The sequence below is a fragment of the Colletotrichum jinshuiense genome, chromosome 2, assembly GCF_051148585.1.
Source record: "Colletotrichum jinshuiense chromosome 2, complete sequence".
Lineage (NCBI taxonomy): Eukaryota > Fungi > Ascomycota > Sordariomycetes > Glomerellales > Glomerellaceae > Colletotrichum > Colletotrichum jinshuiense.
The window spans coordinates 840,897-855,788 of record NC_139309.1 but is presented as its reverse complement, the minus strand read 5'-3'; the positions used below and the strand labels follow the sequence as shown (position 1 = coordinate 855,788).

The window sequence follows — 14,892 nt, the reverse complement described above, 5'->3', positions numbered from 1 at the left end:
GCGGCCATCAGCTGCTGCCAGAGCACCAAAAAGTCCCACACAATCCCAGGAACGGACAATTAGGGGAGCCCGCCTCCCGCCGAAAGCGAAGGCCAGGCAAGCAGGGGTCACGGATTAGCGGCATTGAGCGCTGGAGGAGTACGTACACGCCCTGATTCCTGAGGGGAGAAGAGCCCTGGGAGTCGGCGGTGCACGCTCCAAACTCTAATTGAACTTCCTGTACGACTTCGTCTCCCTTCTCCTTTTCTTACGGCCCCATCACCACATCGCCACGGGGGGCTGCCGACAGCAATTGTCCCAGAGCAAAGAACGAGGGGGCATTTTAAACCCGTACGGGCACGATGTAGGCGGGCCGTCGTCAGGAAACTATTGGCAACAGCCACGTGTTGCTCATATCCGGGCTAGCTCTCCCCCAGCCTGCTTCGAGCCGCCGCACAAGTGTGCGTCCACCCGCTGCGTCCTCTCGCGCCAGCGCCCTCTAGTCTGCCGAATCGCTGCCGTTAGCAACGGCCGTTGAAGTCCTCTGGACGGGTAGCTTCGCCGGTGCTTCGCGAGGCACGTAAAAATAACGGCGCCCCCCCCTCCCCGCCCTGCAATATCGGCTGCCTGCAACCGGGGTTGGCACGTCCGCCCGCAGTCCGCATCTCGCTGTCGATCCTCTGTTCCCCTCCCTCTCTCTCACCCTCTCTCGACGTGGCATGATGCGAGCCATAGCTTTCACCGGATTCCAGGTTCGACGTGCCTCGTGATCGGGGGGCGGGCGCCGAGACTCTCCAAACGGCCGGCCATGTCCGATGAACGGCTTCTTGGGGGGAGCTTGCCCAATTGAGCACCGTTACTGCTTCTGGTCACGAGATCTGGCCGCCGTCGGGTCAATTGAGGTATTCAGTTGGTCAATCTCGGGTGCTCACGGTGTCCTCGACTTGTATCTTCCACTTGAAGCACCAGTTGGGCCAAAGTTGGCATCAATGGCAGCTCTTCCGGTTTCGTTGGCCAAGGGCTCAGCGGATGATAACCGCTCTCTTATTTAGCATTGTCGGGAATGCTTCGAGTGAAGTCAACCCTCAACGTCGCGCGCAATTGAGCAGTTCCGGCCTCGCGGGACTCCATGCGGCTACACCTGCGCGACATCGCGCACTCTGCCGTATACCCACCTGACAGCATGAGCAGCTCTCCCCACATGATCCGATCTGCCATCCTCCTCTCTCGCGGAATCCGGGGCGTCCAATGGGCCCTCTTATCATGTTACTATCGGCTCCCTCCTGCACTCGTTATTGGGCTCCCCCCAAACGAGGCGGCATCTCTGCGACAGGATGTCCCCTCCCGATGTTCTCAAAGCTGTTGTTCGCAAATGCGCGCGCACGGAAGCGCTGTGAGCGTCAGCAGCGGTTTCCGGCAAGATAAAAGCTACGCCTGTCTGCCTCGGAGCCTTGACTTGATCCGTTCTGATCCTCTATCTCTCTCCCTCTCTACGCTTCATCGTCCTCTTCTGCTCGTCAGATATTGCAGTCCTTGGCTTTTGTTCGGCTCTTCTGCTCTGGGGCGGCATCTTTCGACCTGAAGAAGTACTCTGCAATGTCCCGGCCCCAGCTCTAGCGTGCACTCGGGAAAAAGAATGCACGCAGTACTCAGACCTTCGCACCCTACTTCTTGGTCCAGATCTACTACCCGTTGCGGAGCCCTCAGCAAGCGTACCTCGTCCTTCATCGACATCTCCTACCTGATTTCCCGGCTCAAGCCCCTTTGCAACACTTGGCCGGGCAGTCGTCTACCGGACATGCCTAAAAAACACGAAACAACCTCCCCCAAACCAGCCAAGTCCTCCAACACTCGAGCCAGTTCGAACCTTGCAGTGAGACAAACACCAGTACGTAGAGAAAGCAGCCTCCGCCCTCGGGGACTCCATTCTGACGCAAGGCAGGGAACAGAGAAAACCGGGACCGCACGATCTCGGTCCGAACACAACGGGGGAGGAAGCGGGGCCGAGAGCGCCTCTCGCAGGTTGGTCACCGTAGCCCCCTGGCGATGCACCGAGGCGTGCGTTGGCCTAACAGAGCCCTGCAGGTCACACCCCAAGGAAACCACCCGGTCTCGGGGACCGGAGCCGCCGCAGACGCCGGCCGACACGTCGTCCGACTCGGGCCACAGCCGCAGCAAGCGCAGCCTCGGGCCCGGCGCCTACATCGACACCTACGTAGAATACCGCAAGCGGCTCTTCATCAAGATCTTTATGGAGAAGGTGGATGAGTGGCTTGATGAGAACGTCTGTCCCCTAGAAGAGGCGTACGACTACGAGGAGGGGGGGCCGGCGGGCGGCGGCTCCAGGTCCTCGGGGGCGGCGAGGACGACGGGCGCCGGCGGCGGGAGCGGCGGGACCGTCGCCGGGACCAAGAGGCAGCTGCGCGGGGACGACGACCGGGAGGGCGAGAACTCGGAGGGCGACGAGCGGAGCCGCCGGGACCGCAACAAGAAGCGCACCAAGACGGAGGAGGACGACGACCGGCTGAGGTTCGCGTGCCCCTTTTACAAGTTCGACCCCCAGCGGTACAAGAACCACCGGAGCTGCTACGGCCCGGGGTGGACCACGCTCCACCGCTTGAAGTGAGTCTATCTGCACCACCTCCATCGTCACCGGATCAGAGGACAGGTTTTCGTTTCCCCCGCAAGACAGCCACTGACGCGCAGGCACAACAGGGAGCACATCTACCGCCACCACCGCCTCTTCACGTGCGCCCGCTGCTGCGAGCACTTCAAGAACGAGAAGTCGCTCGAGCAGCACGCGAGGGCCAAGACGCCCTGCGTCCTCCGGGACAAGGGCGCCCGCGAGGTGGACCCGGGCGCGGGGATGGACCAGGAGACGGAGAAGAAGCTCCGGTCCCGGAAGCTGAGCAAGCAGAACGACGTCAAGAAGTGGTACGAGATGTACGACACGCTCTTCCACGGCGCCGTCGACGCCGACAACCTCCCCAGCCCTTGTAAGTATCCTAAAATACCATGATAAAAGAAGAAGAAGAAGAAGACAAGATCAAAAGAAGAAGAAAAAAGAAAAAAATAATTCCCAATTTGTAAAAGTCTCCGGCGTTGACTCGGCGCTTAGATTACGACCCGGCCGGCGCGCACGGCAGGGACCCCATGTCGAGCTCGGAGAGCATAAAGCGCGAGTACGAACGGTTCCTGCGGCGCACGCTGCCCGCCATGATACGCGAGGAGCTCGAGGCCGAGGTCGAGAACTCGCTCCGGGACGTCGGGTCCGCACTGCAGGGGCGGCTGGCCGTCTGGATCCGGAACTCGGCCGCGCGGTGCGCCAAGATCTTCGACTACATCCCGTCCCCCTCGGAGGCCGCGGCGCAGGGCGACCCGGACGCCGCCGGGCCCAGGTCGCGCGAGGCGTCCCCTACGTCGCCGCCGCCGCCAAACGGCGCCGGCGGCGGCAAGCCCGCGGAGGACGCCGCGGCGCACTGGTCGTACGAGCTTCCGCGGCTGGAGGATTTCGACTTCGATATCGCGCTCCCGCTGGAGAACTATCCGGCTTACGAAGACTGCCTGCCGACTTTCGACTCGGCGTACGGGTCGGGCAGCGCGGGGGTCTCTTCCGAGGCTTGGCGATAGAGGTAAGCAAAGTGCAAGCCGGGACCGCCGCGGGTTTCTTTTTTTTTATACGTTTTCTCCGCGTCACGCGTGCGTCTACGCATACAGCAGGCAGATGCAGATGGAGAAAGAGAAAAACCATACGTTTCACTCACAACACTCCTTTCGAACCGATGCTCGTTTTCTTTTGTATACAAAGTGTATCTTGTATTTTGTATTTTGTGTTAAACATCCGAATGGCCCGCGTTATCTGTGCATGAAAGAGAGAGAGAAAGAGATGGGGTGTAATATCAAGGAGGACCAAAGCTAAGAAAAGAAGGAGACGTTGGGTACATTATTACCACCTAGGATCCTGTGTGGCCAAGGTCTTGATTTGTTTGTCTAGTCGTAGCCTCTCAATCTCCACTTCATTATACTGAGCCGAACCCTTCCCTCTCTCTCGTGTAACAGTGAGCTTTCTCCAGGACTGAGTGGGAGAGCCTGGCCAATGGCAGTCCCTAGTAGCCATTACCGAGATAATGCACAACTTGTTCTTCTATTGGACAGTCACGGTGTATGTAAAAAGAGGCTGGCAAGTGACCCTTCGCATAATAGACCCCTACACCAAAGGCGCAGATGCCCCGTCAATGCAGGCAGACTTGCCTGCGCTGCTGCAAGCATGCTTTTAAGGCGCCATGGATGGCTGTGCCGCGAGCCTTGCATGGATTATCCAAACTCTTCCTGTGATAGTGTGCATGTACCAATCATGGACTGTCACTCAGCCGCCCAAAGCATTCACAGAACTGAGTGCATATCACCTAGGCGTATTATCAACCCCGGTCACTCAACCCCTCAACCCCTCAACGTAGCCCTCGAACAAAATTCATTTTGTGTTATTTCTTCCTCGAACATACCTCGTCACGCCATCACTTCAACTAGTTCCGCGTCGGTCAACACGCGAAGAGCTTCCGCCAACCGGGCTCTTCAACGTCTAATATCCCCACCGCCGCGTGAACTCGTTTAGAGCAGCCATGTCGGCAGTCTTCACCTTCGGCAGCCTTGGTGACATCCTCACACTGTGTCAAATTGCCATGGCGCTGGGCAAGGCGGTGGGCGACAGCCAGGGCAGCGCGAAGACGTACCAGGCCTTGAAAAACGACATTGACGCGTTCGTCCATATTCTCATGAAGGTCAGCCGGACAAGAGGATAGGCGTTCCACCCGCAGTTTTCTAACAAAAGGCGTTTGCGTAGGTTCTCGGTGCCCTGCAGGAGCGGGAACACACGGAATGGGTCTCGGACCTGGAGGCCATCATCAAGCAGACGGTCGACGGCTGCGCCAACGACTTGCGCGAAGCGCTGGTGCATTTCCGGGAGAGGTACGACGGCACTCTCGGAGGCGGCGACGGAGGCGCCCGCGCGGGGTTTCGTGCCGGGCTGAAGAAGATGGAGTTCCGGTTCCGGGAGGAGGAGAGGTTGCAGAAGCTGCAGGATAACATCTGCGCAAGCACGGCCCGGCTGACGCTGCTTGTGGTCCTGCACTCACAGTAAGAAAGACGCGTGAAGCCGTCACCTCTGCCGATGTTGACGGGAGAGCTAACGAAAGTCGGTCTTGTCCACAGGAAAGCGGCTCGTGTGAGCGACGCCACGATGGCAGAGAGAATGGAGGCTGCATCGCGACTCCTTCTCAAACAGGCAGACAGCTTGCGGCACCAGATGGTGTTGGCTGCGGAGCAGAGCGCCGGGTCTCGAGACCTGATGCAGGAGGTCTGTGAGATGGGGGACAGAATGAGGCTTCAAGAGGAGAACGGGTTTTGCATGATGGAGACGCTGCGGAGCCATACGCAGAGCCTGGACCTCCTGGGGCAGAGGATTTCGGACATGTTTTCTCAACTCGCCGAAGTTCTCGACACGCAAACGCGTCACAGGTACTTTGCCGGTCCCGACCCGACCTTCCAGAAACCCGTCATCTTCGAAGATGCACTGGGACACGTGATGGAGCTCCCGCTCGGCTGGATACGCTCATGGGATGTAAGTGACAATACGGGCCCCTCGCTACCATCCCACATTTTCCAGTGCTCAACTTATTGCAGCATCTTGAAACAAACATCCGACACATATTTGAAGATAAAAAAGGCTACAACAAGGTTCTCGTTGGCGAATATTGTCTCGAGGAAGAGATAAGCGGCACCGAACTAGACCGCTCCCTGCCCTGGACGGCTGTGTTCAGAGCAGGCATGAAAATCAACATGTGCATGATCTTCCTCTCAGAGAAAGTGGATGGCGAGCCGGGAGAGAGCTGCTGTCCCGGCTGTGGCACTCAGGGACAGGGCCATGTTGACGCCAACATCCAGTGGTAAGCAAGGGACAACAAATTTTACATCCATGGCCCGGGCTTTTATAAGCTGACATATTATTAGTACGCTGCCCTCATGTGGCAAGTGGTACAGAGTGACAAAGAAAACAAGCGTTGAAGCAAGCCCTGGTGGGAGACATTGTGACACCGAGCGCAGTAGAACAGCCGGCAGCGGCAATAATGATGCCCTCCAGGGAACCCCGTCGGATTTCAACCGCGTGCGTCTCGAGGTTGTTGACGTCGCATTCCTTGCAAACCAAGCGACCGACAACGTTGCTTACGATGCCAAACAAGGTGACTTGATAGCTAATTCTCGCCAACGGAATTGGCTAGATACGTTTGGAGCCCCTTATAATTCGGAAACTCCTCAGTACAATAGGTGCTTTGAATATGGCTTCAACAGTTTCGATGTTCTAGTCGCACTAAAGTCGTTGCCTGGTTATATCACGAATCCTACCATCCCTGAATATCCGGACTGTCACCACACTTTTCCCCCGGACCCTACCTTTGTTAATACCACAATATACCCTTACGAGTGGCTTAGTCAAAGATGATCAAAAAGAGCAAAACTGGTACTATACTATGGTGTGTAGAAGAGAAGAAATGAAAAATAGGCAGCGGAAGCAGCAGTTGAACATATCGCCGTTAGCAGCCCAAAAAAGAATCTCCAGGCTCCATATCGCTAAGGTCTTGATTTGTTTGTTTACCTAGTTGTAGTCTCTCAATTCTCCATTTCATTATACTGAGTTGGACCGTGGTCACTCTCGCCTTGGGAGTAACCATGCGCTTCACCCTGGACTGGGCGGGAGAGCCTGGCCAATGGCAATCCCTAGTAGCCGTTACCAAGATAATACACAACTTCATCTTCTATTGCCTCAAACCGGCTAAATATGTAATTTTGTTCTGATTGGAGAAGGAGACAGGTATAGTGTATGTAACAAGCGGCTGGAAAGTAACCTCTCACATAATAGACCCCTACACTAGAGGCGTAAAAGCCCCATCAGTATAGAAAGACTTGCCTATACTGCTATAAGCATCGCTTATAAGGTTCTATAGGCAGGCTGTGCTGCAAGCCTTATATATATTATCTAGACTTTTCTTATGACACTATATATGTACCAATTATAGGTTGTCGCTCAAGCCGCCTAAAGCATTCACAGGGCTGAGTGCGTATCACCTAGGCATATTATCAACCCCAGTCACTCAACCCCCTCAACGTAGCCCTCAACCAAAATTCATTATGTGTTATTTATTCCTCGGAAATACCTCGTGAAGAACCGGACTGCTGCCCATCCACACTGGGGGATGGGTCTGTTCTATCCGGCCTGTTTGTGGGCCTTTCACCTTCCCTCAAGGACGTTTGTTGCGGAGGATGTGTGACGCTGATCTCGGTTCCAGCTTTGGGTGTAATATTTGCTACTCGGATGTTTGTCAATAAATCTAGTTGCCGCTGAGAAGTCCACCTGCCATACCTTGATCGGTCTCGCCGGCCTTAGGCGCTGTCAAGGCCGTTGATTCCTCATTTTGAGCAAGTCGCTGGCCAACTTCCAAAGATGCTCGCGCCGAACCCCCAGCCTCCCGAGGAGCCTGAGCTCTCATCTTTCGCAGCTTGATCCACAGCATTGCGCCGATGCAGGGTAGCAGTGTAAATGTCGTAACAACCGCCATGACAGTTGTGCCCGGGTCTGCGAAGAATCTGTCGTCAATGTGCTCGATAGACCATGGGTAGCACTCCGAATCGACTATGATGAATATGCCGAGGCCCAAGTAGAGAAAAGGGACCACGATGCGGGCGTACTTCTGAGCCACACGGAGGATATGCTTCTGCTTCATGACCAGGAACGCAGCGAGGCACCATACTCCAAGTAGGACGTAGTACGTGACGAGATATACCGCTATCTCTGCCCCCCTTGCTTGCGAAAACAGCGGTATGTATGTGCTAATGTTGTCTGCGCCGTTCATCACCGTGATGCTGGCAACTTTGAAAATGCTCTTCATCCCAGCAATAGTGCACATACCGACAGGGGTGGACGTGCCGGCGGTGGTGGGCATATTGGCAGTAGTGAGATTCTCTGGTGCTTCTTCTTTATCTGGGAGAAGAACGCCAAAGAACCACCAGATTCCGAGCAGAATGGGCAACAGGCCGAGAAATCCGATGGGTTCGGTGGGAAACAAGAAAGAGGCACCAAAGCCAATCATGCTGATGATGATGATGACCGTGAATCCGACATATTGACCGATGGTGATCCTGAGAGGAGTGAGAGTTTTGCTGGTGGATGACTCGGCAAAGAAGGTGACCAAGACGAATATGTCGTCGATATTGGTAACAGAGAAGGTGGCACATGCAGTCCCGAGAGCTTTCCCGAAGTCCATGCTGCTGGTAGAGCGACGGTGGCACTAGCAGCGTCGGTATGGAATACGATCGACGGGCGGGAGGAGAGGGGCGCCCGGGGACGAGGTCGACAGGTAGGTGAGTTCTGGAGCTGTTAGGAAGAAGGCCTGGTTAGACTTGGCGATGAGGCTCCAATGAGATGGCGGCCCATGGCCCGTGCCCTTTGGCGGTTCCCTGTCCAACTATCATCATTGGACAACGGTGAGCAGAGGAAACAGGGCACAGCTTTATTAGTAAGAGGAAATTAATATGGGGGGCCCAGTTGAGCCGACTACTCCTCTGGCATGAGCATCCTTCATCATCCGCTCTCTCGTTCTCCCGAGGCTTTTCAGCTCGTCGAGCCGGTCTAGAGTCGCGCGCAGGTGCTCTTCGAAGTTGACCTGGCTGTAGATTTCGCTGAAGACGTTCTGCATTGCGACAGAACCGGCCCGAAACCATCCCTACAGAATCGATGCTGAAAATTTCGAGATGATCATCCTGCTGGGTGAAGTCTGCCCTGGCCATTAACTGCCTATCCTCATGCAGCAGGAGTCTATGCAGCTTGCTGTCATAGCTATGCTCATCAACCTCGTCTGCCTCACGCTCTATCAGAGCTTTGACCAGGACCATGGCTGCGACGCAGAACTCTTGCTGGTCCTCGGCGTCATCATCCGTTCCCTTACAGCACTGGCTCAGGAATCAGCGATTCTCCTTCCCGAGTGTGGATTGGCAAGTGCGCAGCATGTCTGGGGACCGAGCCACGTCATCTAGAAAGCGGAGCCGGCCGCCAAGCTGTATTTCCCCCTTCCCCATATTGGCGGCCTTGCTGTGGGCTGGGAACAATATCCGATGGAATAATGACGTTTGTTAATCTCATAGATTTTTGAAAAACAGTTTCCATGTTTCTTCGTTCATACTTGTTTAAGTGCTGATACCATCGTCGCTTTAAAATCATGCATTTACGAACAGACTGTAAACTCGCATTCTTACGGGATTCAATAAGTTGTTTGCTATGTTTCTGTGATGGGTAAAATAGGATGTTAGAATGAGATTGAAAGCCATTCTAACATATCCCAGGAAACAACTTTTCAGCTATGTTTTGCGACTTCTGCCTATCAAGTATGGCGAAGTAGCACAGTAAGGATGAACGGATGCATAACACCACGACACACCCAACAATTGCCATGCATCCTTTCCGCCTACCATGACAGCGAGTACTCGCAAGATAAAACGTGGAGGACTTATGGCTCAAGCATGTATCCTTCACGTCATCTGGCAATCCCCGTTATTCAACTCGTTTCTAACGGAGAAAGTCCTGGAGCTGAGATGCTGGGTGCCCGTGCCGCGGAAAGCATGGCTGGCGGCCGGCCCCGTTGTCGTGGACCGGCGCCACATCTGTTAAAATGCTTGCACATCAGATACAGCAGCGGATACCATCAGACCTATGTAGGTAAGTAGCTTCTTGTATCGGCAGACTGGAGTGTTCCTGTTGAGCATGTATCAGACGGCGCTCATCTTGAACTCAATAGCGCATACCACCACAATGGTGTATTATTCGTAGGTTTTCAGCCAGTCCTGTATTGCCATGCTTTCGACCCGTGGCCAAGGGCTGGGGCTGGGGCAGTAGGAGTTGGCCGGTCTCATGATAAGTAAGAAGGATGAGCGGTTTACAGGGGTAGCGTGCTGGAAGCCTGCCAATGACGGACAGTCTGCGGCTTCTGACACCTCTCGTTTCCGTGCAGTCCGAGATTCCCATTGGTTCGCTAGCCGCCCGCCGCTGCTCAGCCTGATGCTTCCATTTCGTAATGTGAAGAAAACAGCCTGTCAAACTCCTCGTCAGTCCATAGTCCCGCCGACTGTGCGAAGACGACAGGCCCAAGCGGCGGCAGTATTACAAACAAGCTTCCTACGGGGCAGTGGAAGGAGACTTGCAGACTTCATAGTGTCGAGTTAAACAGAAACTCATGCATTCCAATGGCGACAGCGGGGCAAGCCACCAGTCAACGGAGCCCCGGCCCTCGGTCGGAATTTCATGGACAAGGGATTTTGCACTCAGGCTCTGGAGGCTTCAACGTCACCGGAAATGTAAATATCGGTCAGTGGTTGAGATTCTGTCGTCCAAATTTTACTACTAACAAGCTGGCCAGGTGTCCATGACCGTTCCGAACAAGATACCAAGTTCCTTGTCGACCTGCGACCTACCGACCCGCGTGACGATAAGGCGCGCATTGAACGTACCAAGGGCGGCCTGCTGCAAGATTCATACCGCTGGATCCTTGAACACGACGACTTCCGGCGATGGCGCGATGGCGGGCAGAGCCGCCTACTATGGATCAAAGGCGACCCCGGCAAGGGCAAGACCATGTTACTCTGCGGTATTATTGATGAGCTGGAGAAGCTGCCTGCAGATACTCGTATCCTATCCTACTTTTTCTGCCAAGCGGCCGATGCGCGCTTGAATAATGCAACGGTCGTACTTCGCGGTCTTATCTACCAGCTCCTCGATCAAGAACCGTCGCTTATTGAGCACGTACGGAAGAAGTACGATCATGCGGGCAAACAGCTATTTGAGGACGTTAACAGTTGGGACGTTCTGTCTAAGATGTTTACTAGCATCTTGGAAGAGCTGAGCCTACAGAAGAACACCTACCTAGTTATCGACGCACTCGATGAGTGCCAGATAGACCTTTCGCAGCTCCTACACTTGGTCATCCAAATACCCTCCTCAACCCACGCCAAGCTAATCGTATCCAGCCGCAACTGGCCGGTTATTGAAGACGCCCTGGCTGATGCCACACAGAAAATTCAACTAGAGCTAAATCAACAGTCAATATCGGCCGCCGTCAGCAGGTACATCCAGTACAAGGTGCACCAGCTAGCACAGTGGAAAAACTACGACAACAAAACAAGAGATGCTGTCCAACAGCACTTGGCGTCTAACGCAAATGACACATTCCTTTGGGTTTCCCTAGTCTGCCAAGAGCTAGCAGATCCAAAGGTCCGGAGATGGCATACGCGTGCAAAGTTACATACGTTTCCGCCCGGGCTTAATTCACTATACGTACGGATGATAGACCATCTCTTTGACTCAGTAGATGCCGATCTCTGCAGTCAGATACTGAGCCTTGTATCGACCGTATATCGGCCTCTTCACTTAGAAGAGCTAAGGTTTCTTGTCGACCTACCAGAAGACTTCCCTAATGATGATGAATCCCTAATAGAGATCATTGGACTTTGCGGGTCTCTACTGACTCTTCAGGAGGGGGTAATCAACTTCATACATCAGTCAGCAAGGGACTTCATACTGAACAACGAATCCAAACGAATCCATCTAAATTACATAACACAAAAGGATATCGCCTTGAGATCGATCCAGCTTATGTCGAGGACGCTCCGGCGAGATTTATACAATCTACGTTCACCAGGATTCCCCATCAATCGTGTTGAGCCGCCTACATCTAACCCACTAGTGCACACTAAGTATTCCTGTATTTACTGGGTTAACCATTTGGTGGCTGGGGATCTTGTCGAGCTGGGACAGTGCGACCGAGTACTCCAGGATGGCGGACTAGTTCACGCATTCTTAAAACAGCACTACCTTCACTGGTTAGAGGCGCTCAGCCTTCTCAGGAGCGTGTCAGAGGGCATCCTTCAGATGTCCAAACTGGTGCATTTAACTCAGGTGCATCTCGATAGACAACCCTTGCATCGAAAAATCGTCAATGCTAACAATATGCAGGTATCAGAGGAGACACCCCAGCTTAAAAAGTTGGCCTATGATGGACTACGGTTCTTTCGTACGCATAGATCGAGTATCGAAGTCAGCCCCCTTCAAGTATACACTTCAGCACTCATCTTCAGCCCAATACGCAGCGCAATAAGGGAGCTGTTTCGCCATGAGGAGCCTGCATGGGTAGCCAAGAAGCCTGCTATGGAGGATGATTGGAATCCTTGCCTACAGACGCTTGAGGGCCATAGAGAGCGCGTTAATTCAGTAGCCTTCTCACGCGATGGCACGCAGTTGGCATCAGCATCAAATGACAATACTGTTAGGGTCTGGGACAGTGCTACAGGCCAGTGTCTCCAAACGCTAGAGGACCATAGCGACCGTGTCATTTCAATATCCTTCTCAGGCGACGGCAAACAATTAGCATCAGCATCAGATGATACAACTATTAAGGTCTGGGACAGCGGTACAGGCCAGTGTTTCCGGACGCTTAAAGGCCATGTGCTCCCCATTAAGTTAGTGGCCTTCTCGTGCAATAGCAGTCAGCTAGCATCAGCATCGTATGACGACACTATTAAGGTCTGGGACAGCGCAACAGGCCAGTGTTTCTGGACACTTGAGGGCTGTTGCAACAACCTCAATTCAGTCGCCTTCTCAGACGATATCACACGATTGGCTTCAGAATCAGAAAATAATACCATAATGATCAGAAACAGTAGTACAGGCCAGTGGCTCCAGACTCTTCAGGGCCATAGAGCCAATATCTATACAGTAATCTTCTCACGCAATGGCAAGAAGCTAGCATCAGCATCACGTGATAAAACCATCAGGATCTGGGACATCAACACAGGTCAGTGTCACCAAACGCTTGAGGCCTACGGCGAAGCTATTGCGTTCTCAGGCAATAGTATGCAGCTGGCATCAGTACCGAATGGTACAACTATCAAGGTCTGGGATATCACTACAGGGAATTGCCTGCAGATCCTCAAAGGCCATAGCGATTTTGTTTGCTCGGTATCCTTCTCAGGCGGTAGCACACAGCTAGCATCAGGGTCTTCAGACTGTACCGTTAAGGTCTGGGATGGTGCCACAGGACAATATTTCCAGACGCTTGAGAGCCATAGCAGTCCTGTCAACTCAATCACCTATTCAGGAGACGGCAGGAAGCTAGCATCAGGGTCTTGGGACCGCACCATTAAGGTCTGGGACAGCATAACAGGCCAGTGTTTTCGTACTCTTATGGGTCATGGAGGCGCTATCTACGCAGTAGCCTTCTCGAGCGATAGCAGGCAGCTAGCATCAGCATCAGATGATAAAACTATTAGGGTCTGGGACAGCGCGACGGGCCAGTGTCTTTATACCCTTGAGGGCCATCGCTCCTATGTCAAGTCGGTAGCCTTCTCAAGCGATAGCAGGCGGCTAGCATCAGCATCAGATGACACAACCATCAGGGTTTGGGACGTTGCCACAGGCCACTTTATCCAGGCACTCAACGGCCATAGAGGACCTGTCCATGCGATAGCATTTACAGGCGATGGCACCCAATTGGTATCGGCGTCGTGGGATCAAACTATCAAGGCCTGGGATGTTGCTACAGGCCATTGCCTCCGGACGCTTGTTATAGGCCAAAACATTTCGGAAATTTCCTATCCAAGAATTGCCCTGCAGCTATGTAAAGAACTGGGTGCTGTCGGCCTAGAAAGAACAACTGCTTTATGTACGGCGAAGACAGTATCACAACGGCTGACCGGTACGACTGAAATGCCTCAGTTGTATGGTTATGCAGTTAGCGCCGACAACATGTGGATTACAAGAGACTCTGTCAACCTACTCTGGCTGCCGCCAGAATACCGGCCGGTTAAAACGGTTTCAATAGGTTCTATGCTGGCTATTGGCTGCGATTCAGGTCGGGTTTTGGTTTTTCGATTCTCGGAGGGCGAGTTGCTTGTCTAGCAGTCTCTCTTCCTCTTTTCTCGTTTCTTTTAATTCTTAGTTCAACACCGTCTTTTCTTCCTTGGCATAGCGTATCACATGAAAGGCGTAGGGAGAATCAGGTTCGTGTATGCTACTCGCGAGACAAAAACACCACCGGTTCAAGCGTATAGTCTCAACTGCTGCGGTCCTCTTCACGACAACGCCGGCCGCCTTGCTGCGAATAAAAACCGAGGTAATGCAGGCGTTGCAGCTGACGAGATGTTAAATCAAGAGGAAGGCTGTGCCCGTGGGATGGCAGGTGGGGATGTACATGCTTCATGGTGGCTCTGGAAATGACTTCAATCTTGTCTAATCGGGTAGTCAATCGGAGTATTCCTTTTTTGGGTTTACGTAGCCCATTTATTTACCCAACAGTTCAAACCCTAAATCAAATTAATGAGTGTTGGCCCCCAAAAAGAACAAACAAGCAAACTTGGAGCCAGACATTTTTGTTTGATTAAATGGCAAACCTTGCCATCCCAGTATCGTCTTGGCATGGCACAGACAGACGATCACATCGATCCATGCAACGATCCATACTGCGATTCAGGCCAGAAGTTTTTCCACAGGCCCATACCAGAAATATGTGACGGCTTTCTTTGAGCTTCACGAATTCTTTCTGTACTTCCCTTTCCCACATCTTGTCCTGCAAAGCCAAGCGCGTCATGCCTTGCAGTGAGCTGGAAGCAATATCTGATGAAAAATATGACGTTTGTCTATCTCATAGATTTTGATAAATCGTTGCTGTGCCTCTTCATCTTACTCGTATATGTGCTGATAACATCGTCGCTACAATTTCATCATCGTACGAATAGATTGTACACTCGCAGGCTGGCGTAACTCAACCACGGTGTGTTTATTTATGCCTTGTTGCATCGGATAACTTGTTAAATCTCTTA

General features: G+C 53.2%; 4 protein-coding genes across 4 annotated transcripts; 3 read left to right on the top strand and 1 right to left on the bottom strand.

Moving 5' to 3' along the window:
- Positions 1 to 1,615: 1,615 nt before the first annotated feature.
- Positions 1,616 to 3,609, top strand: EsH8_II_000224 (uncharacterized protein; the record flags this gene model as incomplete). The annotated part of the gene is made up of 5 exons (XM_083263522.1): positions 1,616 to 1,867; positions 1,922 to 2,001; positions 2,065 to 2,601; positions 2,695 to 2,975; positions 3,098 to 3,609. The coding sequence occupies 5 exons, from the start codon at positions 1,616 to 1,618 to the stop codon at positions 3,607 to 3,609; spliced, it is 1,662 nt and encodes a 553-aa protein (XP_083120844.1).
- Positions 3,610 to 4,598: 989 nt separating this feature from the next.
- On the top strand, positions 4,599 to 5,925 carry EsH8_II_000223 (uncharacterized protein; the record flags this gene model as incomplete). Its single annotated transcript, XM_083263521.1, has 4 exons — positions 4,599 to 4,757; positions 4,820 to 5,112; positions 5,188 to 5,596; positions 5,659 to 5,925. The coding sequence occupies 4 exons, from the start codon at positions 4,599 to 4,601 to the stop codon at positions 5,923 to 5,925; spliced, it is 1,128 nt and encodes a 375-aa protein (XP_083120843.1).
- Positions 5,926 to 7,170: 1,245 nt separating this feature from the next.
- EsH8_II_000222 (cadmium resistance transporter-domain-containing protein) lies at positions 7,171 to 8,294 on the bottom strand (the record flags this gene model as incomplete). Its single annotated transcript, XM_083263520.1, has 2 exons — positions 7,171 to 7,337; positions 7,394 to 8,294. The coding sequence occupies 2 exons, from the start codon at positions 8,292 to 8,294 to the stop codon at positions 7,171 to 7,173; spliced, it is 1,068 nt and encodes a 355-aa protein (XP_083120842.1).
- A 1,401-nt stretch (positions 8,295 to 9,695) lies between these two features.
- EsH8_II_000221 (uncharacterized protein) lies at positions 9,696 to 13,972 on the top strand (the record flags this gene model as incomplete). Its single annotated transcript, XM_083263519.1, has 4 exons — positions 9,696 to 9,738; positions 10,349 to 10,387; positions 10,440 to 11,974; positions 12,032 to 13,972. 4 exons carry the CDS (start codon positions 9,696 to 9,698, stop codon positions 13,970 to 13,972), a joined length of 3,558 nt encoding a protein of 1,185 aa, XP_083120841.1.
- Between the last annotated feature and the right edge of the window lie 920 nt (positions 13,973 to 14,892).